The 26,090-nt window shown below is 49.4% G+C and overlaps 1 protein-coding gene across 1 annotated transcript in view; it reads right to left on the bottom strand.

The window, feature by feature from the left end:
- Window positions 1-26,090, bottom strand: part of DOCK2 (dedicator of cytokinesis 2) — a 458,208-nt gene that overhangs the window by 15,011 nt on the left and 417,107 nt on the right. Inside the window, exons 39-46 of the mRNA XM_070774484.1 lie at window positions 22,755-22,844; window positions 20,888-20,992; window positions 18,888-19,029; window positions 12,980-13,061; window positions 11,545-11,629; window positions 10,739-10,825; window positions 5,353-5,529; window positions 3,842-3,925 (exon numbers count right to left, since the gene is read on the bottom strand). Of these exons, the coding sequence (XP_070630585.1) occupies window positions 3,842-3,925; window positions 5,353-5,529; window positions 10,739-10,825; window positions 11,545-11,629; window positions 12,980-13,061; window positions 18,888-19,029; window positions 20,888-20,992; window positions 22,755-22,844 (852 nt within the window). The remainder of the gene's footprint in view (window positions 1-3,841; window positions 3,926-5,352; window positions 5,530-10,738; window positions 10,826-11,544; window positions 11,630-12,979; window positions 13,062-18,887; window positions 19,030-20,887; window positions 20,993-22,754; window positions 22,845-26,090) is intronic.

Below are 26,090 nucleotides of genomic sequence, written 5' to 3'. Positions count from 1 at the left end.
GGTAAAGAATCGCAGCGTGATGTGTCAGTGGGACGTGGAGCGATTCGGGCTCACAGAAGCTGTTGGTGGGGGTGTAACTTGGCTCAGCGACTTCGGGAAACTGTTTCTCAGTATCCAGTCAGACCACAGATGAACCTGTGGCCCAGCACTCCCGCTGCTGGACGGAGTGAGTGCGCTGAGCGCTGCTGCTCATCACGAGACACGAGCAAGAACGTTCACACGACTGCTTCCACACTGTGCAAAGCCCGAAACGACCCGCCGCCGGCAGGAGAGTGCGAGACACACGGGTATGTCACCGGCATATTGCTACAGTCACACAATGGCGAACACTTGGAAACAAAAAAGAAACTGCTCCTGCATGCAGCAGCCTGGATGAATCTCAGACATTACACTGAAAAAAAAGCAGCCAGACACACAGCAACACATACTGTCTAATACCATTTATATGACGTTCAGAAACAGGCAAAACTAATCTATAGAAGTTTGCCATTATCTATTAAAGCCAGCTGAGCGCCAAAGAATTGATGCTTTTGAACTGTGATGTTGGAGAAGACTCTTGAGAGCCCCTTGGACTGCAAGGAGATCCAACCAGTCCATCCTAAAGGAAAGCAGTCTTGAATATTCACTGGAAGGACTGATGTTGAAGCTGAAACTCCAATACTTTGGCCACCTGATGTGAAGAACAGACTCACTGGAAAAGACCCTGATGCTGGAAAGATTGAAGGCGGGAGGAGAAGTGGATGACAGAGGATGAGATGGTTGGATGGCATCACTGGCTCCATGGACATCAGTTTGGGTAAACTCCAGGAGTTGCTGAAGGACAGGGAGGCCTGGTATGCTGCAGTCCATGGGGTCATAGAGAGTCGGACACGACTGAGCAACTGAACTGTACTGATTAAAGCCAGATATTCTCATATATTATAACCAAGCAACTCCATAGCTAGGTATATACCTGACAGAAATTGACCATGTTTGTGCTAAAAAAATACATACGAAGATGTTCAGAACAGAACTATTTGAAATAGCCTCAAACTGAAATCACCCCAAATCTCCATCAGTTAAAAAACAAAACAACACAACATTTTTTGGCATAGTTATGCAGTCCAGCTGCATAGACATACATCAATAAAAATGAATAAATAATGGCCTTGTATAATAAAATTAATCAATTTAAAAACATAACTTTAAACAAAATGTTAGACACAGAGGATTGCTTACTGTGCGATTCCATTTATATAGAGGTAAAAAATCAGGAAAAGTTTAGAAATGAGCGCTTGGATGGTTAAAAACTATTGTTAAAAAGCAAGTAAATGGTTACTGTAAAGGCAGGATAATGGGCAACCTTGGGGAGAGCTGGCAGTGACCACAGGAAGGCACGGGAGAGGTGTCCATGTGCTAGAGGGATTCTGGGTCTTCATCTGGGGGTGGTCACACGGGTGTACACTGTGATAAATCCATGTGCTGAGTATTTTTGTTGTGTCTACTTCTCTGTATGTAATGCTTCATAACATGTTTACAAGAAGAATGTACTATAGACATCTTTCCATGCCAACAAATATAGAGAAAAATCTTTACAAAGAAAAAAATTAAGCGCTCAATCTTGAAATCCATGAAACCGTAAACCCATCATATACTGTGCCCTTCTAGCTCCTGGTGTGTTGCTAGAGGTACAGGTACAGCTCTCTTTGAACTCTAAGGATCTTGCGTTTTGAGAAAATCCAAAGTGAATTTGACTTTGCCAAACCAAGAGCCAATCTATAATTAAGCTTCAAGAGGGGAGGCAGGGAGTGGGTCCAAGCCTGGCACACAGTTGGAGCTCAATGTATATTATATAAGTTGCAAGAATGAATGGAAAGAAATGAAGGAGGAAGAATAATCTGCTGTGTGTAATGTTAGAAAGGCCACTTTCACCCTGAGCAGGGCAGCGTCTTTCGAGTATTTAGGATGCTAGCCTCTGAGTGGGAGGGACGTGGTCCAGGGCAATCCCCTTTGGTGGGCTTCTGTCAGCAATGTGGCAGAGGAGGTGGGGCTGGTGCTAAGGCGAGGGCACGCGCTCTCCACTAGGGGGTGCTGTTGGAGGAGGCCTGGCCAAGGGCTCTTAGAGGCTGTAACATCCAACACGTGCTTTTAGTCTCCCTTCTTTGCTTGTGCTGTCCCTTTATTAATGGAGTCGGACACGACTGAGCGACTTCACTTCACTTCACTTCTTTGGGAAAATGTCCTTAGAAGGCACAGCCTGGTATCAGCCGCACTGTGAGGCCACAGTCCAGGCCATACTTTGGGTGCAACGGATACGGCCCAGAGAGTCCCCTCCCGGGGGATAAGGCACGCCCAGCAGAGAGGCCAGGGCAGCAACACGGACTGAGACTGACACCCGACAACCAGACAAATTTGAGTGACGTTTTCGCCCTCCTTGGGGTGCCCCAGAAAGAATGGAAGCAGGAAACCAACCAAGGTCTGCTTCCCAAGCTTGGGCATGGGGAGGGTGGGATCATCACTTGAGCATTAAACGACACGGTGACCTCCAGAGCTGGGCCCTTGGGGATGACTGGGTTTCACAAGTGGCACAAGGTAAGGAGGGAGAGAAAACTGCGGACACACAGAGTGCACCTAGGAGAGTGCACCACACAGCCCTTGGCGGTTCATTTTAAGGCCTCACTTTGCATAAATTGGCAGAGGCAGAGAAGGGCCTGAATTAGGAATTCTTATTTTAAGAAAAGAGGCTGCACCCAACGCTTCACATTCCTGATTTCCCTCGAGTCACAAAAACTCCCCACCACAACAGCTCGCCTTTCTTTGCTCTGTGACTGGCAAGAAGGGAGGGCTGGCCCTGCTTGCCGCCCCCCAGCGCGCCCTCTGGAGCTCAGCCTGGGTCCTGGGTGGTCCATGGAGAGCAGGGAGGTGTTGGGGAGGGGGTGCTGCAGGCCCAGACTGGGAGCCTGGTCATTTGAACACCTCTGGGGAGGGGTCTGTGGATCGTTTCTTCTCCAGGGAGTGGGAAAGAGACGGAGGGAGAGAAAACCCAGGAGAGGGAGCCAGAGAAAAAGCGGAGAAGGAGGAAGGACAGTGGAGAGAGAAGCAGAAGGGATGCAGAGCCAGGAGTGAGGTGTGAGGGGGGCGGCACAGTGAGGCCTGAGTCAGAGACAGGAGGGGGAAGCAGAGAGCTCGTCAGGAGAGAAATACAGAGGGCGGTGCAGAGTGAGACAGAGAGGAGACGCGGAGGGAAGCAATGGGGGCGATGGGGTGCAGGGAGGGGACAGATGGATGAAAGACACGCAGGGAGCAGGGGAGAGCAGGCAGGAAGAACAGTCTGTCCGAGGCCTGGGGCTGGACTGCCAGGGGCTGAGCAGCTTGTGTGGAGGGCAGGTGCTAAGGCCTTTGACCCTGCCAACCAAACCAAGGCCTTGATTATTTTTGAAACCTGGTATCCATCTGAGCATTAACTGTGATAAACTGGGTCAGCTGTAGAAGGAGGGGAGGTGGGGGTGGGGGCTGGAGTCTCCCGTTATCTGATTGGTGGGTGCTGGGTGCAGGGGTGGTGGTGGGAGGTGTGCGGGAGCCTGGATTTCATTTGGGTCCCACTGGGAGAGGCCGCCGCCTGAATTCAACACGCAACAGAGCAGCCCTAGCAACACGCAGCAGCGCAGCACCCCCACACAGTGCCCCGAGGCACCCCACTTCCAGGATGAGCCTGCCCAGGTGAAGACAGAGTCAGAAGAAAGGTCCAAAGCCAAGGGGCAGGAGAACAAGTAAAGCTAGGCCATACCCGCCAGGGGCCAGCGGAGGGCAAGCCGGCCAGGAAGGGCAGAGGAGGGGGCTCCCCAGGCCAGCTCTGCTGTACCTGCCAGGCGATCAGGTCCTTGAGGCGTGTCAGCTTGTCCTGGTCCTCTGGGTGCTCCCGGGTGTACTCCTCAGTGAAGAAAGCCTGGGGGGACAGACAAGACATCGGGGGTTTCCTGTGCCTTTGGCATGAACCCCACAACGCATCTGGCACTGGGAGAGGGTTCCGTCTGAAAGGGGCAGGAGTGAGGCCACTGCTATGTAGATGGGCAGCAGTCAGGGAGCTCAGAGACTCATGTCGCCTATTCCCAGGGCGTAGATCAATATCCACTGGGAAAGGGTCACAAACAAACCCCAGGGAAACAGTTGTTAGATGGAGGTGGGGGGGGGTCTCCAGACCAGTAGCATCACCTTTGAACAAACTCCACCCAGGCTGACTGAATCAGAACCTCTGGGGTTGGGATGGGGTGGCGGCAACCATGTGTCAGGAAATCTTGCAGGAGTTTCTGCTGCAGTTCAACGCATCGTCCCATGGGAAAAACCTCAGTAAGGAATTTCACCCGACGGACTTTCCAGTTCACCTCCCTATGGTGTGGGACCTTGGCAGCCCGGCTCTTTCTGGGCTCATGGTGCTCAGTGCGTGTACATACACACAGACGTGTCTTATCACCCCTCAAGGATGTACAGAAGGATACCAGTGATGACTGTACGGGGTATCCAAGGGTAACCGGAAGGACTGACTGGAATTACTGTCCCTGAATTATACTGTTGTGTCGTCTTCTTAGTCTTACCTCAATGGATGACATAGAAAAGTTAATAAGAAATTCATCATGAGAGTTTTGAGAATGAGTTGACAATTTTTCCCTCAGCATCCCATTAATGTATGGCTTAGGTGAAAACCAAAGAAAACTTTCTATTCTATCTCAGTGCTGGAAAAAGCTGTGCCCCAACCCACACCCCACCCCTGCTTACTGAGTAATTATTTTCCTCCAGTGGAAAATGTGACTCCTATAACCGATGGCCTTTCCCTTTTTGCCATGGACACCATGAGGCTCAAAAATGAAATCTGTGGCCGAAACGTGTGCGGATTTCTAGAGGGACCTTATGACTAAAATATCTAGATAATAACTCCCTCTTTGGAGTTGATCTCCCATCCCTTCTGGATTTTCACAGATTCTGGGTTTCACTTCTTCCCATTTGTAGAGGTCATTTCCATCATCTGTAGAAGAGATGACTTTCCACAAGTGGTGTGGACTTTGACTGGTGGATCCTGACTTTCCTGGTCTGGATTATGGTCATCCCAGAGTTTCTCTTTGACAGAGGCACCTGGATGTGCCCAGCGGGATAAGAGACGCCTATGAACGCTGCTCCTTCCTGCACCACACAGAGCGCAGCATGGAGGGAGGGAAGCAGATGAGGGTCAGGCTCTGGGAACTCTGGGGGCGCCTGAGGCCCGAACACCTGCCGTGCCCTTCTGAGGGACAGATGGCTGCATGAGATGAGTGGCAGCAGCTCTCTGCCCGGGACCCTCCTGCCACCGCCCTGTCCCGTCCAGGAGAGGGGACCCCTCACCTTCTCATACTTGGCGAACCCTCCCATGACAGCAGGGTCCACGATCCCATTCAGGAGCATGGAGAGCGGGTTAATGGGGAGGGTCTCGTCACTCTGATACTGGTTTATCATCATCAGGATCTTCTCATTGGCGGTGGACATGGTTTCGATGGCATTCTCCAGAGGGCTAATTGTGGTCTATTGAAAACAAGATCACCAAGAAGAAAGGGCCTGAGCAGGCTGCTTTAAAAACAGGTATAATTATTGGGATTGATTTCCTTTGGGATTGGAATTCAAATGAAGCAATGTTCCCCAAGGGGCTGTAGCAGGCTCCCATGGTAATTACTGAGCCCTGGGGGCCGTCTGCTGTCTGGGGATGTGACAAGCTGAATTTCTGCTTAGTGAGAAAAAGATTTCCCTGGGGAAATGAAGTAGGCAGTAGCAGGCACTCTTTGGGGTTTCAGTGGTTGGATGTGCTCCAAGGAGGCTTTTTCCTCTTATTACCTGGTGAGAGACACTCCCACTCAACCCATGAGGCCCTGGATGTGCACCCACCATGTGTGAGCCCTGAGCTGGAGGCCACAGCAGCTGATGATACAATCACCAGCCGGGCCCACATCAGGTCCCGAGACTTGTTATATGCGGGGTCACTGCTCCAACATAGGCTTCGTTTAGTTGGGAGATAAAACTAAACACCCTTTCAATACCTCTTAAAAAGCAAGATAAATAGAACGCTGGGTTTCCCAGGTGGCACAGTGGTAAAGAATCTGCCTGCCACTTCAGGAGATGCAAGAGACAAGGGTTCAACCCTGGGGTCAGGAAGATCCTCTGGAGGAGGAAAGGACAACCCACTCCAGTATTCTCGGCCTGGGAAATCCCATGGACAGAGGAGCCTGGCGGGCTGCAGTCCATGGGGTCTCAAAGTCCGACACCGCTGAAGGACTGAACACAGCACAGCAGAGTGGCATTAGGCGCTAACTGGCAAAACCGTGGTTCCCGTGAGCATAGGATCTAGGCAAAATAGGAAATAAGAAGTCTTCAAACTTTCTCTGTGACAGAGCCAGATGCTGTCTGTGGCAACAACTCAACACTGTCATTGTAGGAAGAAACCAGCTACAAGCAGTGTGAGCGTCAGTGAGCATGGTTGGTCCAATGAAACTACTTAGCAAAATAAACGCAGGTGGGGTCTCGCTCGTAGGCCATAGCTTCCTGACCCCGGAACTAAACTAAGCAAATTAAAAAGGAGTGCAAACCTCAGCCAGTTTTTCTCTCTGTGTGACCTTCGGCAAGTTTCCTAAACTTTCCAAGCCTCAGTTGACTCTTTGGTAAAATGAGAAAATCTACTACAAAAAGTAGCTGATGGCTACTATTATTACCTCTTGTAGACATTAGGACAAGGAACAGCATCCGTCCTAAGAAGGGAAGACTCACTGGCAGGGCGGGTGGGGGCTGGAGGGAATGGTCAGGAAACCTGAGAAGCCTTCCTGGAGGAGGGGGCCCTAAGTGGTGTGGTCTGTTGAAACGGTGGTGTTACAGGGCCTGCCTCATGAGTACACAGCAAAGAGTAGTTGAGATAATATGACACTTGACTCACAGCAGCGCTCTTTACAAAGTGCATCGGCTAGTTACTGTCACTGTTGAGTGTACGAGAGGGGCAGACCCGGCACTCACAGCCACAATTTTAAAGGAGTTCCCTAAATCCCTGGGAAAGCCTAGCCTCCTCACGCACTTTCCTTGTCTCTGGACATTTTTGAAGATGGCCATCTCCTCAAAGGTCCTGCGAGTAGGCTGTCTCTGTGTGTCACTGCCACTCTCTGTCACTCATGCACACACATGTGCATGCACACACATACACACGCAAAGGGGAGCTGGAGGGGAAGGCTGCTCAGCCTGCGGGGGGGGGCAGCGGCCCGTGTTCTACAAGCTGCAACCCACGGCCCAGGGTCTGTCTTAGGAATCCTCTGAGGTGCATGAGATAAGCATTATTATTACAACTTACATCTGCCACTGATCACTGGGGCAGTTCAAGTTCCATCTTCAGGCTTTAGCTTTTTCATGTGCAAAATAATTCCAATGGATGGAAACTAGGGAAGGGTTTGCATACTGGAGATCTGTAGGTCAAACTGGGCCTGGGCCTGTCATTTAGCCAGCACATGAGTTCTAATGTTTTTAGAAATTAATTCAGCCTGAAGGAGCTTGCTGCAGCTTCTCCCACTGCCTGTTGTCTTAATGTGACCATTTCTCATATTTACAGTCTCTTCTTGGGCTCTGAAGGTATTTAGATTTGTAGCTCTTGGATTAAATGACCTTCAGAGTGTCTTTCAACTCGGAAACTCCATAGTTTTATATATTTTTTTCGGCCACACTGTGTCTTGTGGGGTTTTAGTTCCATGATGAGGAACTGAACCTGGGCCCTTGGCAGTGAGAGGGTGGGCAGCCAGAGAATTTCCATAGTTTTTTCATGTCTATTTTTACAGATGATGAAAACTAAGGCCAGAGATACACTGTGTTTGTCCAACACCATATAGCCTCTTAATAAGTAGGTTGAATTTGGGCCTCTGATCCCCAGCTCAGAACTTCTTGTGAAGATTAAATATTCTCAGGACCAAGGACAAGGAAAGAACTCTCAATAAGCAAGACTTACACTTGAATCCCATCAGAAAACACCCCTCCACACAAACCGTACTATAGTCATGACGGTTCATGAAAGAAACCACCAAGAACAAGACACAAATTCTGTAACACAAAAACAAACGTCTGGAGAGGGATTCACTCAGCAGGCATCAAATTTTTGCGTCCGAAACATCCTTAATTATCAGTAACTCAACGGAGGGAGGTTAATAGAGATAAATTTCCTCTGGTCAACTTTTTGGAGGCTTTCCCAACCACTTCTATCAGGGGGATATCAGTCAAGGTTGACTATTTCCTTCCTAATTTCAGAATCATGAGTTCATAAAGTAACCACTTCAGATATTATAGGCTTCTGCATATTAATTGAGTGACGGGTTGATGAATTTACTTAATAACTATTCTTGAGCACAAATTATGTATCTGGGACTATTCTTTGCACTCAAGAGACATGGCCAAGAACAAAATGGACAAAAACCTGTCTTCCTGGAGCCCTCAGCCTAGTGGAGCTTATATTCTAATGTTACTGTATGCAAAATTATAGATATTAAAAATAAACATACAGGCAAGGTATGTTGTCTATCAGGAGGTGAGATACCCTGGCAGAGGGGGCCGGGGCATGCAGGGAGGGCAGGCAGGGATCCCCTCAGTTTGCTGACAGCCCCGTGGGGACAGTGACGAACAGAGGCACCTCTCTGAGCCCACCAGAGGAGAGGGCACGGCCAGGGTCAACGGGTAGAGACCACAGCTTAGTGGAAAGTTTCCAATTCTTCACCTCAAAAATGGGATTAACATAACAGCGTACTTCACAGGGTTTTGTGGGATTAAATAGAATAATGCTATAAAGCCCTTGACACAGCTCCTGGAACACTTGTCTAAGCTTATCACCCACCACTGTGTCCCCTGAATAAAGGTCACGTGTTGTTTCTTCCTCTCCAGGGCACTAACTCTGGGGTGGGCTGGGGACACATTGAGGACGAGAGAGTGATTTTATCCAGATGCCTGATATGAGAAGTTAAAGTCAAACTTCACCTCTTTTATTAAAAAAAAAAAAATTCAGTTTATTTATTTCTGGCTGTGCTGGGTCTTAGTTTCAACACTTCGGATGTTCAATCATAGTTGTGGCATGTGAACTCCTAGTTGCGGCAGACACATGGGCTCTAGTTCCCTGACCAGGCATCGAACCCAGGCCCCCCGCACGGGGAGCATGGAGTCTTAGCCACTGGATGACCAGGGAAGTCTCAAACCTCATCAGTAAAAGTCTCAAACCTTTTACTAACCTTGAACAATCCACTAACTCACTCAGTACCTGGGTTTCCTCATATATAAAATGGCAGAATAATAATATCTACCTTGCACTTGTGGAGAGGTTTAAATGAGGTCACACCTATGAACAGTTTAGCACATGCTCAGTAATGTCTGCTGACATTATCATCGTTATTATATTTTCCTAAGGTCTGGGCTACGCCTGTGTAAAGGAGATTGGAGGGTCACCTGGCTGCTGGGGGTATGGGCCTTAAGGGCTGAAGGGGGATGGTTTCAGTGCTGATAAAACAGCACTGGAAATGTCAGTCAGACCGTGTCCCTCCTGTGCGCGCAGCTCCCGTTCACCCAGTGGAAAAGCCTGAGACCTTATGGTGCCTACAAGGTCCTACATGACCTGCTGGCAGACTGCTGCCACTCCTCCCTCTGATTCAGACGCAAGCTCGTTCTGCCCCAGGGCCTCTGCACCTGCTGTTCTCTCTGCTAGAAGGTGATTCTCTTGGATATTTGCATAGATCACTCCCTCACTTCCTCCACGCTTTTGCTCAAAAGGCATTTAGCCAGAAGACTTTCTCTCTCCATGCTGTTTAAAATAACCCCATTCATTACCTTTCTCTTTTATTTTTCTCCAGACTAGTTTTCTCCACCTGACATAGTATATATTTACTCAGACATTTTTAGTGTCTTCACCACTAGAATGTAAGCTTCACTGTAAAATCTCCAGGTGCCTGACATGTGTTAGGAACTCAAACATTTGCTGAATGAATAAGTGAGTAAGATATCCTGAATACGTCCCTGCTTCTCAAGTTTCTCTAGTCTTCCCTTTGCATGCTGGGAGCTGCAAGATCCTTAGCTATCTGAGAACATAGAGACCCTGAAGTGAGTTAAGAAGCAAAATGCATGCTATATGTGGAGCAAATACATGGAGTTCACACATTTGCATTGTAGTCAGAGCTTTGCCTCTGCATGATTTCCTTTCTCTGAGCTTTAGTTCATCCTTCTCTAAAACGAGTTCATAGTGGGATTCTGCAAAGGGCTCCCAAACAACTGCTGTGGCGGAGGACACGAGGCCATGGAATTCCAGGCCCTCTGCTTCACCTGTACCAGCCACAGAAGCTCCCCGCTCCTCAGGTTTATTACTGGATTCTATGGTACCTTTCATTTTTCCAGGGAAAAAAGCAGGAAAACTAGATGATGCTTCCCTTCCTGCACTGGAATTCCTGGAGTCCTGCCTGGTGGCTCAAACAGTAAAGAATCCGCCTGCAATGCAGGAGACCTGGGTTCAATTCCTGGGTCAGGAAGATCCCCTAGAGAAAGGAATGGCAACCCACTCCAGTATTCTTGCCTGGAGAATCCCATGGACAGAGGAGCCTGGCGGGCTACAGTCCATAAGGTCGCATAGAGTTGGACACGACTGAGCAACTAACACTTTTTCACTTTTCCTTTCTGCAGCGGCTTTTAATAAAGGCATTTCCCTCTCCCGGTCCCAGGAGACTCCTGAGGCCGGCAGACTCACCTGGGACATGTGGACCACCTCAAACCAGCGCAGGATGCCGGGAAGCTTGTATGCGGTCACGAAGGACGTCCTCTCGATCCACATCGACTGTCCCGTTGGAGGGGGGCAGGGGCAGGAAAGCAACACACTTATGAAACCTGAGCAGCAGAGGTGGGACCTAGCCAGGCCCCCAGGCCTCCTATCCACCCGGAATCGGAATAAAAGATTACAAGATCCAGAAACACATTCCCATTTTACCCTGAAGAATCCTTTCCCAATGTGAAGTTTACATTTTCCCTAGATTCAGGTCCAGTATGTTTTAACCTGGGTCTCTGAACAGGCATAATTTTTAGGCACAATTGAATGCATTCACCTGCATTTTCTGGGTGTGTGTGTATAGCAATCAATCATCATATTCTTAAAGGGGCAGAGGGCCACCCCCCCACCCCACCCCAAATACGAAGAATCACAATTGCAGGGAAAGAGCTGAGGGAGACTTGGAGCTGGCTCCTTGTGCCAGCCTTGGCCCTGGGGAATATCAGACAGGTCCTGGGAAACACAGGAACACCGGGGACTGTGAACTCCCTGAGGCTGACAGGGGCTCTCGCCAGGCCTGGAGTACACGGAGAGTGGAGAGGCTCAAGAAATGAGACGACAAACCCAACAGAAGAGCCTGGCGAGTGGGTGTCGTCATACCAACAGAGCCAGGCTCCTTCCTGCAGGCTTGGGTCAGAGGCCCTCCCAGTATGATGCTGCAGGAGCATGCTCTGCTGGTACAGAGGCCCAGGGAATGATCGCGGCTGCTGCAGGGGAGAGGAGACACTTACAGCAAACTCATTCTCAGGATCGACGGTCCCCCTGCGCACTGGCCGGGAGTAGTGGAACTTCTGCACATAGTTGGATTTGTAAAAGCTGCAAGACAGGAAGAGGCTGAGGCTCCTGAGAGCGAAACCTGACCTGACCCTGCACTGTCCAGGGAGGCCCTCCGCAGTGAACTCTAGGTCTGGTAGAGCCCTCGCTGTAGCATTTAAAACCACACTTTCCTTCTAAGATGATTTAGAAGCTCGTCAGTCGTATGCCCTCATAAGAACATAGCACCCCTCAGGTTACCCCAAAAGTTGAAATTCTATCATTAATACACATATTGGTGCCCGGGCCATTGTTTCTTATGATCTCGAGGAAGGATCTGGATACATCCAAGGTCCTAGACTCATGGCCCAGAGGTATCTTCTAAGGATTCGCTTAAGTATCCCAGCTACCCACCCCCCCCCCCCATCAGTCTTCCTGAATCTCTAGGGCTTTTCTAGCATCAGAGCCAGCAGGGCACAGTGCTGGCTGTGTGGTTGTCACCCCTTGCCCGAGGGTGCCTTACTGAGATGGGGCGGAAGGCTGAGATGCAGGCAGCTACATCCGTTTCCCTACCTCCCTAGCGTGAGACCACTTCTCCCCCAAGGAGCAGGGCATTCCTCTCACAACTGAGCTCCTGCTTGGACAGGCCCTCCTAGAGAAGAAGCCTTTCCGAAGGCACTCAAAGTGTGAAACTGGGCACATGGGCTTCAGGGGGTGAGCCAGACAGCTTGGAGTGGGCACCTGCTGCCCACAGATCCCACAGACCTTCTGCTTCACCGCCTCATTCCTGACCTTGGCTTCTGGTATTAAACAGATCACTCTTGTCTTCATGCTGCTACCTCCAATGCCTCCTTTATTTTATTTTAAATTTTTTGGTTTGTCGGATCTTAGTTCCTTGCGCAGGGATTGACCTTTGGCCCTCGGCAGTGACGGCACTGAGTCCTAACCATGGGGGAACTCCCTTAGCCTACCCTTTAAATCAAAGTGCGGACACATCCATTGTCAGTGCACAACCTTCACAAGTGCCTACAAGATGCTCCTCTGGAGAAAGTGCTCAGCCCAAGCATCGTGCCCCTGTTGCCCACACTCTCCGGCTGTGGATTCCTGGAGCCGCTCCGGGACCAACCTGAGTAACAGGCTCTCCACGTCCCAGTCATTGAAGCCCATCGCTGCTTCCTGAGGACTCCCCGACCACAGGGTGAGCCCGCCCTCATTCTCCCAGCCACCCCTGGTGTTAGCCTTCCAGGGGCAGGGCCCAGAGGGCTCATGGGGGTGATGCTTCTTCCAGGAAGGACATGGAAAACGGGCTCAGATAGAAGGGTACCAAGGCCTGTCCTCCCACCAGCTCTGCTTGCTTGGCAGCCCCACAGAATGTTCCTCCCCACGTTCCTTCCCCTGAACTGAGGGGCTTACTTTATAATCTGGTCAGGCACTGGCTTATTCTTGAACCTCGGGTGTTCATCCAAGACAGGCTGGACAGTGAAACACTGGATGTCTGCAATTCCTGTAGTTAAGAGCTCACAACATATTGGTCGGGGGTGGGGGGCAGTTCCAAGCACAGCAGGTCCCAGCTGAGACCTGCCGCCCCCCAGGACAGTCCTCTGGGGCCAAGTTTTTAATGAGTGACAAACCTCAAGATCCTAGGTCCTAGTGACCACTTAGCAGTCACCGTGGTCCTTACCAGAGCTGCAACCCTGTCCGAGGGCTCAGCCTCTGTTAACAGTTGGTTAGTATTAATAGTCCTTAATCTTTGCTATACTATTATCATGAACAAGAGTAACACGTAATGTATTTGTAGCTCTTGATTGATTGCACAGAATGTCTCCCCTCGGTCTCCTTTCATCTCTCTAGTTCCACTGACCAGCACTGTTAACGTTAATCATACTTTCCAGAGAAAGGGACATCAAGGTCAAAGAAGCTTGACAACATGGTGAAGGTCACACAGCTTGTGAGCACAGAGCAACAGTCTGTATTTGGGTCTGTAACCCTAAGCTCAGGGTTCGTTGCTTATAATTGGTGCTCCCTGCTGAGCAGCAGCATCGTCATCACCTGAGGGCTTGTTAGAAACGGTGACTCGCAGGGCCCACCTAAGATCTAATGAAGCCCAGTCTGCATTTTGTAGGATCCTCAGGTGAGGCACATGCATGCTGCAGTTTGAGAAGCCCTGCTTTACAGCAGGTGAATACATGCCATCTAGCACTCTGAGAGCAGCTGCCTGTGCCAGGAATATAAGGCCACGTCCAAGCTCAGTGGGAAACAGCTCTGTGATTGATTAGTGATGCCGGCCATGGGCACAGGCTACAGAAGAGTTATCACGTGTGCCAGACTTCTGTCACGCCTCTTCTAGACCTTTGTTCACTGTCAGTCAATCATGTAGCAACCAAATAAACAAGGTCAGTCATCGCCGGTCCCACCCCTGAACCTTACTTCCATCTCCCCAGCTTCCACGGCTTCCTTACCCATCTGTCATTTTCAGGTATCCAGGTTCTCTCCTCCCTCTATTCTACCTGAGGTCCACCATGGCTTGAAAACTCTTCCCCTGAGCCTGACATTTCTGCCAATTAAGAAATCACAAACTCCTCCTGTTGGCATTCAAATATGCCAATTTTGAATATGAACTATTCAAATCTTCCAATAGGATTTCAACCCATTTCCCACCATTATTACTGAGTATGCAATAGATGGTACCGTCCCCTTTGCTCAGACAATCTCTCCTCACCACCGTGAAGTTCAGTCCACCCTCAGCCAGGTGTCCCTTTCCTTCCTGACCCTCCACGGCATCGCATCTGAACACAGAACTCTCGTCTCTCCAGCTCCCTGTCTTCTCCCTACAGTCCCCTCCCCACCAGACTGGGAGCTTCCTGCTGCAGGTGCTGGGACTCCTTCACACAAAAGAAATGGCCAGAACGCAATTCCAAGTTAGATCCAACCCTCCCTCTCTCAGTAAACTCACTCTATGCTAACAGGCTGGGGATGTAACTGTTTTACTGCTGAAGAGCACTTCCACATTCAATGAGAGTCCCTCAGAAAGAGACAGAGAGAAAGACAGAGGTAGAGAGACATCAAGAGAGATTCAGAGGCAGAGACAATGAGAGAGGAGAGGGCAAGAACAAGCCATTCTTAATACAAATGAATAAGCCTGATTGGAAGAAGTCGCATAATACTCAGGAAAACTAATTTCTATCTCAAGCTCTACAGCAAACAGCCTTCTCTGGGAGGGAATTCTTTCTGGATTAAGTCTAGGGCAGGAGTTGGCAACCTATAGCCCTCTGGTCAAATCCGGCTCACTGCCTGTTATTGTACGGCTCCCAGCTAAGAAGAGCGTTTATAGTTTCAATATTTGGAAAAAAAAGAGTATTATGTGACATGTGATAATATTAAATTTAAATTTCAGTGTTCATAAATAAAGTTTTACTGGGACACAGCTACACCCATCCATTTATGTACTACCCATGGGGCTCCCCCAGCACAAGAGAGGTGAGCAGCTGTGGCAGAGACACACGGTCCACAGAGACCAAAATGTGTCCCATCTGGTCCTCCCTGTAAGTCTGCCAAACCCTGTGTTAGAGGAGGTTCTAAGCCACGTCTGCTATTTGGTCCTAGAGGAGAACCCAAACCTGTCCTGAAGAAGCCAGTGACATCACCCTCCAACCGTGTCCAGTAGGCTGCATGGCTGCACCCTCTCCCTGTGCATGGCAGAGGGGTGCGTGGGGAACAGGAGACACCCACCCAAGAGGCCTTTGCTGTTCAGTGACTTCCCCCACTTGGGTACCTACGTGAGAAGACACTGGGTCTTGTCACGCAACACAGGAAGGCAACAGAATGGAGCGTTAGGAGCTCAGAGTTTGCAAAACTCAGACTGGGGTTCAATCTTAGTTCCATCAATTTCTGAGACCTTGTGCAAGCTGTTTACATGTTCAAGCCTCATTTTTCTTATTTGCAAAATGCAGAGAGTAAAAACACCCAACTCATGGGATTGTTATGAGGATAAAATGAAACAATGCATGAAAATGCCTGGCATGCCATCACTTTACAATAGTTAATAGAGAACACTCTGTTCATTAATCTTAAATGAAAACGACAGCATTATAGAAAGAATGCAGACTTTGAGACAGACCTTAGAGTTCAAATCTCAACTCCATCATTAACTAGCTTCGTACTCTTAGGCAAACCACCTTACCTCTCTGCCTCATGTACTTCTCTATGAAATAGGGACAATTAATACCCACCTAATAGAATTCTATTGGGGTTGTTACTGTTTTTAGTCACTCAGTTGTGTCCAATTCTTTTGTGACCCTATGGACTGTAGCATGCCAGGCTCCTCTATCCATGGGATTCTCCAGGCAAGAATACTGGAGTGGGTTACTATTTCCTTCTCCAGGGGATCTTCCAGACCCAGGGATCAAACCTGAGTCTCCTGCATTACAGACAGATTTTTTACCACTGAGCCACCAGGGAAGCCTTTATGGGGATTAGAAAAATCTAATTACAAACCCTTCAGTCTTATGCATGGCATGAGGAGGACATTGAGCAAATGTCAACCCTTTCCCTCTCCACCTGACTCTTGGAGCTGAATCAGGCCTGTGTATGATGACACGGCCCAGTAACAGATGCTTTCTCCTCCCACCATGAGTTAAAAGGCCACACAGTTGTTCAGTACCAGGACATCAACGTAGCAGGGCCTCAGTACTAATCCCATGTCTCGCCTGTAACCAAACTCACATGTGTAACCAGCCAGCTTTGCCGCTGGTTACACTTCCTCCTGCAAATAACCCTGGTAGAGCACGCATGAAGGACAGGCGAGCATAATGAAAAGGTTACAGATGAATATGTATCACCCGAGGGGAAAATATTTGCATTAAGGTTCGGCAGACCTAGCAGACCAGCTGTGGAACCTGTCAGCCCCATTTTAAAGGCTGTAACTTAATTTGTGCTAGGGCGCAACACGGGAGCGGGACTCGGCTAATGCAGCCGTTGCAGCATCAGCCCCCGACCTGGTGAACACTGTGCTTTGCCGCATGGAGCCTCGTTTCCACCGTACCTCCCCAACCGCACCAGCACCATCTCCTGTCACTTCGACTTCCTGTGTGCCCCAGACAGCTCGCTACATCCATGCCTCCCTCCCTCCTACATTTCTTGAGCTCCCCTTTCTTCCCCCTCTCTCTTGTCTTCTTTCTCTTTCTGTTGGCCAGCAAGTGTTTCCTGAGAGCTGCCTTGGAGGATCACTGCAGTGACCGAGAGCACGGTCTCCGCCTTCCTGCAGCTTCCGTGCTACTTCTACTGTTGTTGTTTTTTTTTTAATCCTTTTTATTGTAGAAAAGCCCCTGATGCTGGGAAAGACTGAAGGCGGGAGGAGAAGGAGATGACAGAGGACGAGATGGTTGGATGGCATCACTGACTCAATGGGCATGAGTTTGAGCAAACTCTGGGAGATGGTGAAGGACAGGGAAGCCTGGAGTGCTGCAGTCCATGGGGCTGCAGAGAGTCGGCACGACTGAGCAACTGAACAACTGTGGTTACAAGTCACATTATCAAAGCATAACAGTTTAACCATATTTAACTCTACAGTTCAGTGGCACCAAGTACATGCCGTCGTTGTGCAACTATCACCATCATCCATCTCCCAAATTTTTCACCTTCCTAAACAGAAACTCTGTCCTCATCAAACACTAAGTCCCCATTGTGCACGCGTGTGTGCATATTAAGTCACTTCGGTCATGTCTAACTCTCTGTGACCCTGTGGACTGTAACCCACCAGGCTCCTCTGTCCATGGGATTCTCCAGGCAAGAATACTGTAGTGGGTTGCCATGCTCTCCTCCAGGGGATCTTCCCAACCCAGAGATCGAACCCATAGCTCCTGTGGTTCCTGCACTGCAGGCGGATTCTTTACCATTGGGCCACTGGGGAAGCCCAAGTCCCCATCACCCCTCCCCAAGCCCCACTCCCTGGCCCCTGGCATCTACCAGGACACTTTCTGACTCTATGAATCTGACTATTCTAGGTACCTCATATAAGTGGAATCAAACAGTATTTGTCTGCACCTTCTGTATATTGGAATGTATTTTTAATGTTAACTTGATATATATCCCCGACTTCCCAGGCAGCACAGTGGTAAAGAATCTGCCTGCCAGTGCAGGGAGATGCAAGAAGCAGGGTTCGATCCCTGGGTTGGGAAGATCTCTTGGAGGAGGAAATGGCAACCCACTGTAGTATTCTTGCCTGGAAAATTCTCTGGACAGAGGAGCCTGGTGGGCTACAGTCCATGGGGTCACAGGGAGTTGGACGCTCTGAGCACACACGTATACAATACATGCCCTATGAACAGATTGCACCTTCTTGGTCTTTTTCTCTCCGCGCTATTCATTGACATACGTACACTACCATGTGTGTAGTAGTTTTACATTTGAAATCACAAAAGATAATGACAGATTGAGATCAGTTTACTAAACAAAAGCAAACAGCGGTTGAGACAGCAGAGTACTGAAGGCTTCCAATAAGGTGACCAAGGAAGGCCTCCTCTGGGAGGTGCCGCTGAGTGAGAATTTGATGGGTGAGAAAGGAGCTGAGGGAAAGGCGTTCTAAGCAAAGACAAGGGAAAACACACAGGCCCAGAGGCAAGAACCAGCTGGGCACGTTTATGGAACAGAAACAAGATCTGTGTGGCCCAGAAGCATGAGAGAGGGAAGGAAAAGTGGGGCAATGATGCTGGAGACACAGGCAGGGGCCAGAGGAAGGATGGCCCTGCAGGCTTGCTCAGGAGCGCTGAGTTCACTGTAAGCCTATGTGGCACCACGTCAGTTCCTGGAACCTCAGGGCCTTTGCACACGATGCTCTTTCCCTCTGTCTAGGACATTTTCCCACCTCACCACTCACCTTCAACATCACCTTCCTCAAGGAAGACTTCCCTTCCCTCCCGATCATGGCAAACAGCAGGGCTTTCTTATAGCCTCCATCACATTTTTACAAATACCTATTTAATGATGCTGTAAACGTCTTTTACTTGCTAGACTGGAAGCTCCCTGGAGGTGGGGCCACTTTGTGAGTGTAATCGCTGGTTCCCTGTACAAAGAAGTGCTTGGCAGAGTCAGGGCTTAATGGTAATCATCACAAAGAAAGAAGGAATGAGTGAACTCATCAATGAACGCAACATTGAGAGTTTCCTGAGATGGGTTCTCTTTGGAGCCCGCACTGGACACTGGAACTGGCAGCACTGCAGTGATTCTGGCAGCAGTCCCCAGCTCTAGGACCGGGCTCTGTGGGTTGAAGTCCTGGCAGGGCGGCCCATGCCAGGCCCTTGGCAGGGGCATTTGTTAAGGATACACTGGCCTGGGGCGTTCTTCACATCATCCCCAGGTGCAGAGGTTGTGTTCATCTTCTCCGCGTTGGGGAACTGGCTCATCAGCTGCATCTGGAAATCTTCTCTTCGCTCATACTCCTTCCCTCGGTAGATGAACACTTTGTTCTACAGAGAAAGGACATCCATCAGAGATCCCAGGGCCCAGGCTTGGAGGAGATGGTTCAAGCCAAGCTGGGAGGCTGGTCAGGAGCACAGGGCTGTGGTGATAGCCTAGAGATCTCTCCACCCTCTGTCTCCCCTCCAGGGAAAGGATGGAACCTCAACTCACACACCTTCTAGCTGGGCACACCACTTTTTTAAAAGGATTGGTTCTAAAGGGAGAAGAGATCATGGATGCTGAGAATGTTTTCTTCAAACCATCCTATGTACAGCCTCCAGGGCGATTCCTCACTCCACTTTCACACCCACTCTCCCATCTACATGGCCACAAAGCTTCCCTCCTGCCTTTAATGGACCATGTGGGCTGGAAGGGACCAGCATGCGGGTCCTTCATCACGAGGCACCATGGAAACACTTTACCCTTCCCTGACACGTTAGCTCCTTCTAGACCACTAGTTTCTAAACAGGCAGTGATTTTGCCTCTTGAGGGATGCTGGTTATGTCTGGAAACAGTTTTGATTGTTACAGCTCCAAGGAGGAGTGGAGACCTGGGACCTAGTGGGCAAGAAGCCTTCAATGCAGAGGATCGGCCCACAGCTGAGCGTTCTCTAGTCTAAAGCATCTGTAGAGCTGAGGTTGAGAAACCCTGTTCTGGACCCTATTTGTGCCACTGTGCTGCCTCTAATGGAACTCTGAACTCTTCTGTCCAAACCCATGCCTGTATCAATGTTTCCAAAACTGGATCCTCATTTTGGGCTTCCCTGAGAGCTCAGTTGGTAAAGAATCTGCCTGCAATGCAGGAGACCCCAGTTCGATTCCTGGGTCAGGAAGATCCACTGGAGAAGGGATAGGCTACCCACTCCAGTTTTCTTGGGCTTCCCCGTGGCTCAGCTGGTAAAGAATATGCCTGCAATGCCTGGGTTCAATCCCTGGGTTGGGAAGATCCCCTGGAGAACGGTGGCAACCCACTCCAGTATTCCTGCTTGGGAGATCCCATGGACAGGAGCCTGCTGGACTACAGTCCATAGGGTTGCAAAGAGTTGGACATAACTGAAGCAACTTCAAGTCAAGTCAGGATGGGTTTATTATCATTATTTTTAAATAAGTTGTTTACCCTCCATAACTAGCACTAAACAGTTAACCTTTCATATCCTCAGGATCTTATTCCATGGATTCAACCAACCATGATTCAAAAATATTTGAAAAAAAATCTAGAAACTTCCAAAAAGCAAAACTTGAGTTTGTTGCATCCCAGCAACTATTTACAAAGCATTTACATTGTATTTAGTATTGTAAGTAATCTAGAGGTGATTTGAACCATTTAGGAGATAGTATGCAAACACTACACTATTTCATATAAAGGACTTGAGGATCCTCAGGTGTTGTTTCTCTGCACAGGGTCTTAAAACCAATTCCTGGGAGTACCAAGGGACAACTGCATTTTAAAACTGTCTTAGTTTTAATTTTGGATGTCATAAATGCAGATAGATAAAGTCTACAAATACGGAAGTTCTCTGGGGACCTTGGTCATATTTTTAAGAGATAAAATGGCCCTGAGACCAAAAGGTTTGAGAACTTGTGCAATACAGTTCCTGCTGGGTAGCAGAGCTCCTCCGGCCCCTCTGAGCACCTTGTCCCTGGGACGGTGTGCTCACTACCTCACAAGACAGCCAAGGTTGCCATGTATGTAGAGAAACACAGAGGGTGGCTGAGGTGCTGTTAGTGGAGGGGGACTGAGGAATGTGCAGGGGAAGGGACAGCACTCGGACACCAGAGGGCACCGGATCTGAGCTCAAGCAGAGCCTCAAAGAACAAAGGGAGAGCCGAGAAGCGGGGGCCCGGGACCCTGGCCTTACAGACTTACCCGGAGGAAGGAGGGGAAACCCTGGCCGTAGTATCCAACAGCAAAGTAGTCTGGCTTCGGTCTGAGGATTTTCATGATGTTTTCATAGAATTTTGCCTGCTGGATCTGAAAGAAGAGAACTCACAGCTTGTAACACCACAGATGTGTATTAAAGGCACATTCAGCTCCGAGGGGTTAAGACGTGATCATGACACCAGAACGAATGTGCCAAGCGCACGTTTGCATATTCACAGAACTGTCTGGCACTGTAATAGTGATGTATTTACAATATACCAGGTACCCTGTTAATCATCCTACCTGCAGTAACACGGGTACTTGCACCACCCTCCTAACAACCCCAAGGAACTGTATCTCTGCTCTGCAGATAAGGAAGTGGTATCTCAGTGCATCCAGTAAGCACGGAACTGCATCCAGCCGGCTGTTAGGAGCCCCGCCAGCATCATCACTCTGCTCCCACCGGGAGTGTGTCTGGGGCCGTCTATAGATGGGTAAGTGTTTCTGGATATGGATGTCTTCCTGCGTATATGCACCCAACGTACTTCACCAGTTCCAAGAGGTGCCTGCTTTTATATTTTAACATCTCTGAAGAGTTTGTGTTTTACTTTATACCTAATGGCATCTTCCAATCGCTATTAACTGGAGAGAAGTCATGACAGGGCAGGTAAAACAGAATGGTGCAGCTCACAGACGACAGCATTTCACATTGAACACAATATGGAAGATAAACGTGTGTGGCCCTGGATGTGAACTTGTGTGATGCGGGCTTGGTGCACAGCCATACACGCCCATTAGTGTGTGCGTGAATGTATACTGGGTGTGTGTGCATGCATGGGTGTGCATGGGTGGTGGTGGTGATGGTTTAGTCCGTAACACAGGAAGTATGTAGTTGTTAGTACAAATTATTTGTTTGTTTTAGTTGCTAAGTTGTGTCCAACTCTTCTGCGATCCCACGGATTATAGCCCACCAGGTTCCTCTGTCCATGGGACTCTCCAGGCAACAATACTGGAGTGGGTTGCTGTTTCCTCTTTCAGGCGCTATAGGTGTGTGCGTGCATGTATGCATGTGTGCTGCATACATTAGAAGGCGTGCGTACCTCCATACCCGCGAACATCTATGTGGGCAGACTCAGGCAGACCTAAGTGTCTCTTGGTGCAGAGGTGCGTGTGTTGACATCGTACCTGAGAACACTTCCACACCCATCCCCCCACCAGACAAGCCATCAGTCCTCTTCCAACACTCTGACTCTCATTTCACAGTTCCCTAGAAAGAGCGGGACTGACTAACCTCTCAAAACGTGCTCAGATGGGGCCCTGGAGTCCTGGGTCTCAGGCCACCAGGACATGTGTGTGGGGAGAGCAGCCCCCCAGGCCACCTCCCCACCAGCCCGGGCCTCTGCTTCCCCCTACTTCCCACTTTCCCCACCAAATCACGAGCTTCCAGGAGCTAATGGGAATGGCCAGATGGGGAGCACTTTAATGTGATTTATCTGTTAATCAGAAAGCACGGATTTGCGTTTTTATCTAATTGGTTTAGTGATTTGTGGGAATTTCACAGCAAATGTGGTACAGTGTTTACTGGGTGTGCAGCAGAAGCAGCAGCCCCAGCACCGGGCAGGTACTTAGCGCTCCATCAGAGAAACTGTGCCCCATGAGCTTTCCCAGAAGACCTCCCTCTGGAAATATTCCCAGCTGGGAGGGAGATGCTCAGCACAGTTTGGCTCGGCTCAGCCCGACTTCCGTTCCTTTCCCGGGGTCCTACCCCCACATGTCTCCTGCCTCGGCTCCCAGTCTCCCCAGCCTCTCTGCCCAGCCAAGGCCCCAGGCACCCAACCTCCAGGGCAGCCGGCTCCCCGTGGGGACTCCTTACCAAGTTCTGGCTCAGCAGCTCATAGTCAAAGATTTCCATCTCATACTGTTCTGCCAGCTCCTTGCACAGACTGATGGCCTCTTCCCACATCTACAAGGAAGGTCATGGAGACAAAGGTTACAGGGGGCTCCAGGCTTGCAGAGCCATTGCCGAGGAAGGCACCGGGGCAGCTCCATATCTGGGACTGAGCCACAAGCCTCCCTGTAGCCCAGACCCTGCCCCGTACCCAGGGAAGCAAAGGCATCCCAAGAAGCAGGCCTATCCTCTGCTTCTCACCCTAGCTTCCTGATAAATAATGAACATCCACACACTAGGCTAAGTGCTTTATTTACATGCTCTCTGGATCTTTACAACCCCTCTGAGAGGTGACTAGCAGCACCTGCCTTTCCCAGGTGAGAAACAGAGTTCAGACCGGCAGAGCATCCACCCCAGGTCAAAGGCCTAACCTAAAGCAGGGCCAGGATGTGCACTTGAGGATGACCCTGGACCTTATACTAAGCTTTAGAGGGCCAAACTGAGGAAGTAGCATTGACAAATATATACTACCATGTGTAAAATAGGTAGCCAGTGGGAAGCTGCTATACAGCACAGGGAGCCCAGTCTGGTGCTCTATGATGACCTAGAGGGGTGAGATGGCAGGAGAGGAAGGAGGCTCAAGAAGCAGGGGATATATGTGGTGTGTGTGTGACTGATCCATGCTGTTGTACAGCAGAAACCAACACAGCACTGTAAACATTGCAAAGCAATTTTCCTCCAGTTAAAAAAAATCTCCTCCCTTAGAAAGTGAAAGTGTTAGTCCCTCCATCATGTCTGACCTCTTTGCAACCCCATGGACTGTAGCCCACCACACTCCTCTGTTTGTGGGATTCTCCAGGCAAGAATACTAGATTGGATAGCCATTCCCTTCTCCAGGGGATCTTCCTGACCCAGGTTTCAGAGCTGGGCCTCCTGCATTGCAGGTGGATCTTTACTATCTGAGCCACCAGAGATTTCCCAAAGAAAAATGGTTCACAAAGAAAATAAGCAGGCAGCGAATTTCTGAGGCTAGAGTTGGAGCCAGATACAGTTCTCTTGATGTTTGCTACTGGGATCTTTTCACTCTGCCAGTCCCATCACTTTCTTTTTCCCTTTGGCCAACTTCCTTCCCTCCTTCCCTTCCACCCTTCTCTTTCTCTCACTTTAAAAAACAAATGTGGTAAGAACACTTAACCTGAGATCTGCCCACTTAACAGGTTTTTAAAGGCATAACACAGAACTGTTAACTATAGGCCCAATGTTGTACAGAGATGTCTAGAATTTACTCATCTTGCATAAATAAGCCTTTATACCATCACTTCTTAACTAAATTATTTAGGGTGAGTGAGCAATGGGCGGCATAGAGGTGGAGGAGGTACTAGAGTATTAAAAAAAGTGATGAAAACTTTTTTTAAACAGGTCTTTTGCATCTTTAAAAAAATTCTGGAAAAAAAAACCCTCTGGATAGAGGGGGTCCTTTCCATCTGTTCCATTTTAACTGAAACCAATAGATGGTCCTTCCATCCTAGACCACAGCAGTCCGGAACCTCTACAGAGGGGCAGAGGGAGGTGCTGGGTGGGCTGGAGATCTGGCAATCTCAAGGGACACCCATTACATTTCAAATTTGGCTTCAAATGGAAGATGCACCTAAATGGAGAAGTTGGGGGAGGAGGGGGAGGAGAGAGGGGAGGTTGCCAAAATGCAGTGTGTGCTTTGTTGCAGAAGTGCTCTCTCTGCATCCAAGCATAAAAATAAATAAAAGCAAGTGCTGAGTGGAGGACTACGGCTGTAAACCCATGGACAGCTTAGTGAGCAGCATAAAAATGCTTTACGTGCCAGGAGGAATCAAGTCCACAGGCGAGTATGGGCTGGTTCTCTCTCCTTAGCCTGAATGAGAAGATAGGATTAAAGGCCCAGGGCTGGGCCAGGGGGCTGTTTGGCTCAAGTGGAGGTCTTTGCCAACTTTTTGTCATAATATGCCAGAAATACCCTCCCTACGTGTTAAGGGATCAGTGAGGGGCTAAGAAGGGAGATAGGCAGGGAGTCGAATGGCTGGAATGTCCTTTAGGTCTGCCCGTGTGGTCACTAGGACCTCTGCCAGTCACTGACCCCTGAGTCTCCTACGCTGGTCACTGAGCACCTGCTGGCTTCTGGGCATGGCACACAGGGATGGGAAGTGATGGACGGACAAGACAGTCTCTGCTCCCCTGAAACAGAAGTGGGTCAAGCGCACACACGAGCAGATGCACTAGCTGGGTTTTGAGGGATGTGGAGGAGTCCATCAGGTAATGACAAGAGGACTTCAGGAGTAGAAAGTCATTTCGTGTGTCTAGATCAATAAGGCTCCATGAGGGGAGGTATGGGGAAAGGAAGTCAAAGGGATGCTGAAGACTTTGGGCTTCATTCTAGAAGCCACTGTAGCAGTGGCACATAGAGGGGGCTATACCCATCCGCTCCTTCCTCTCTGCCCCTGAAGCGCTTTAGCAGCACCCTGTTCCCACCCTCTTCCTCCTCATTGTTGCACAACACCAAGGGGTTATGTGCAAAAAATAAAAAAGATGATGACCCATATGTGTGCTTTGCCAGCTAGTAATACGTCCCTTAGTACTGGGGCTTATGCCTTCTTCCTCTCTGCTCAGCGAAGGGTTGGCTGAGTCGGATACCGGCCTGACAGGTCCTTTCAGGGTTTTCCCAGCATGACTGACTTCATCAGCCGATAAACCAAGACTGAGCTCAGACTCGATGCCCAGCAGGACGTGAGGCTCCAGAGAGGGCCAGGCCTCTGCCCTCGAGAGGCTTATGGCCGTAAATTATTAAAACAGTCTTCTCCAATTGCTCAGTGCCTGGGAATTTATACACCCTTCCACAGACATTACCTCATTGTATCTTTTCAGGGAAGGTGGGGAGATCACACCAAGACAGATGCAATGAACTGCGGTGACAGAACAGGCCAAAAGTCAGTGTTAAATTGTGCCTGGTGAACTGTAAGAGGCCAGGCCATTCAGAGAAGAGGCAGGGCTGTAGGTAAGCTGGAGGACTCAGGAAAAGCTTGTGAGAGGAAGCAGGCAGTCAGCTGGGGCCTCAAGGGCAAAGAACTGAGTTTGCACACTGCAACTAAAGGTCCGCATGTCACGATTAAAAAAAAAAAAAAACCCTGCATGCTGCTACTAAGACCTGGCACAGACAGATAAATAAACGTGCTCATGCTTAGTCGCTCAGTCATGGCCAACTCTTTGTGACCCCACGGACCGGAGCCCACCAGGCTCCTCTGTTCACGGGATTCTCCAGGCAAGAACACTGGAGTGGAGAGCCACTTCTCT

Source organism: Bos indicus, chromosome 20 (assembly GCF_029378745.1).
Source record: "Bos indicus isolate NIAB-ARS_2022 breed Sahiwal x Tharparkar chromosome 20, NIAB-ARS_B.indTharparkar_mat_pri_1.0, whole genome shotgun sequence".
Taxonomy (NCBI): Eukaryota; Metazoa; Chordata; class Mammalia; order Artiodactyla; family Bovidae; genus Bos; species Bos indicus.
This window is presented reverse-complemented; position numbering and strand designations above follow the sequence as displayed.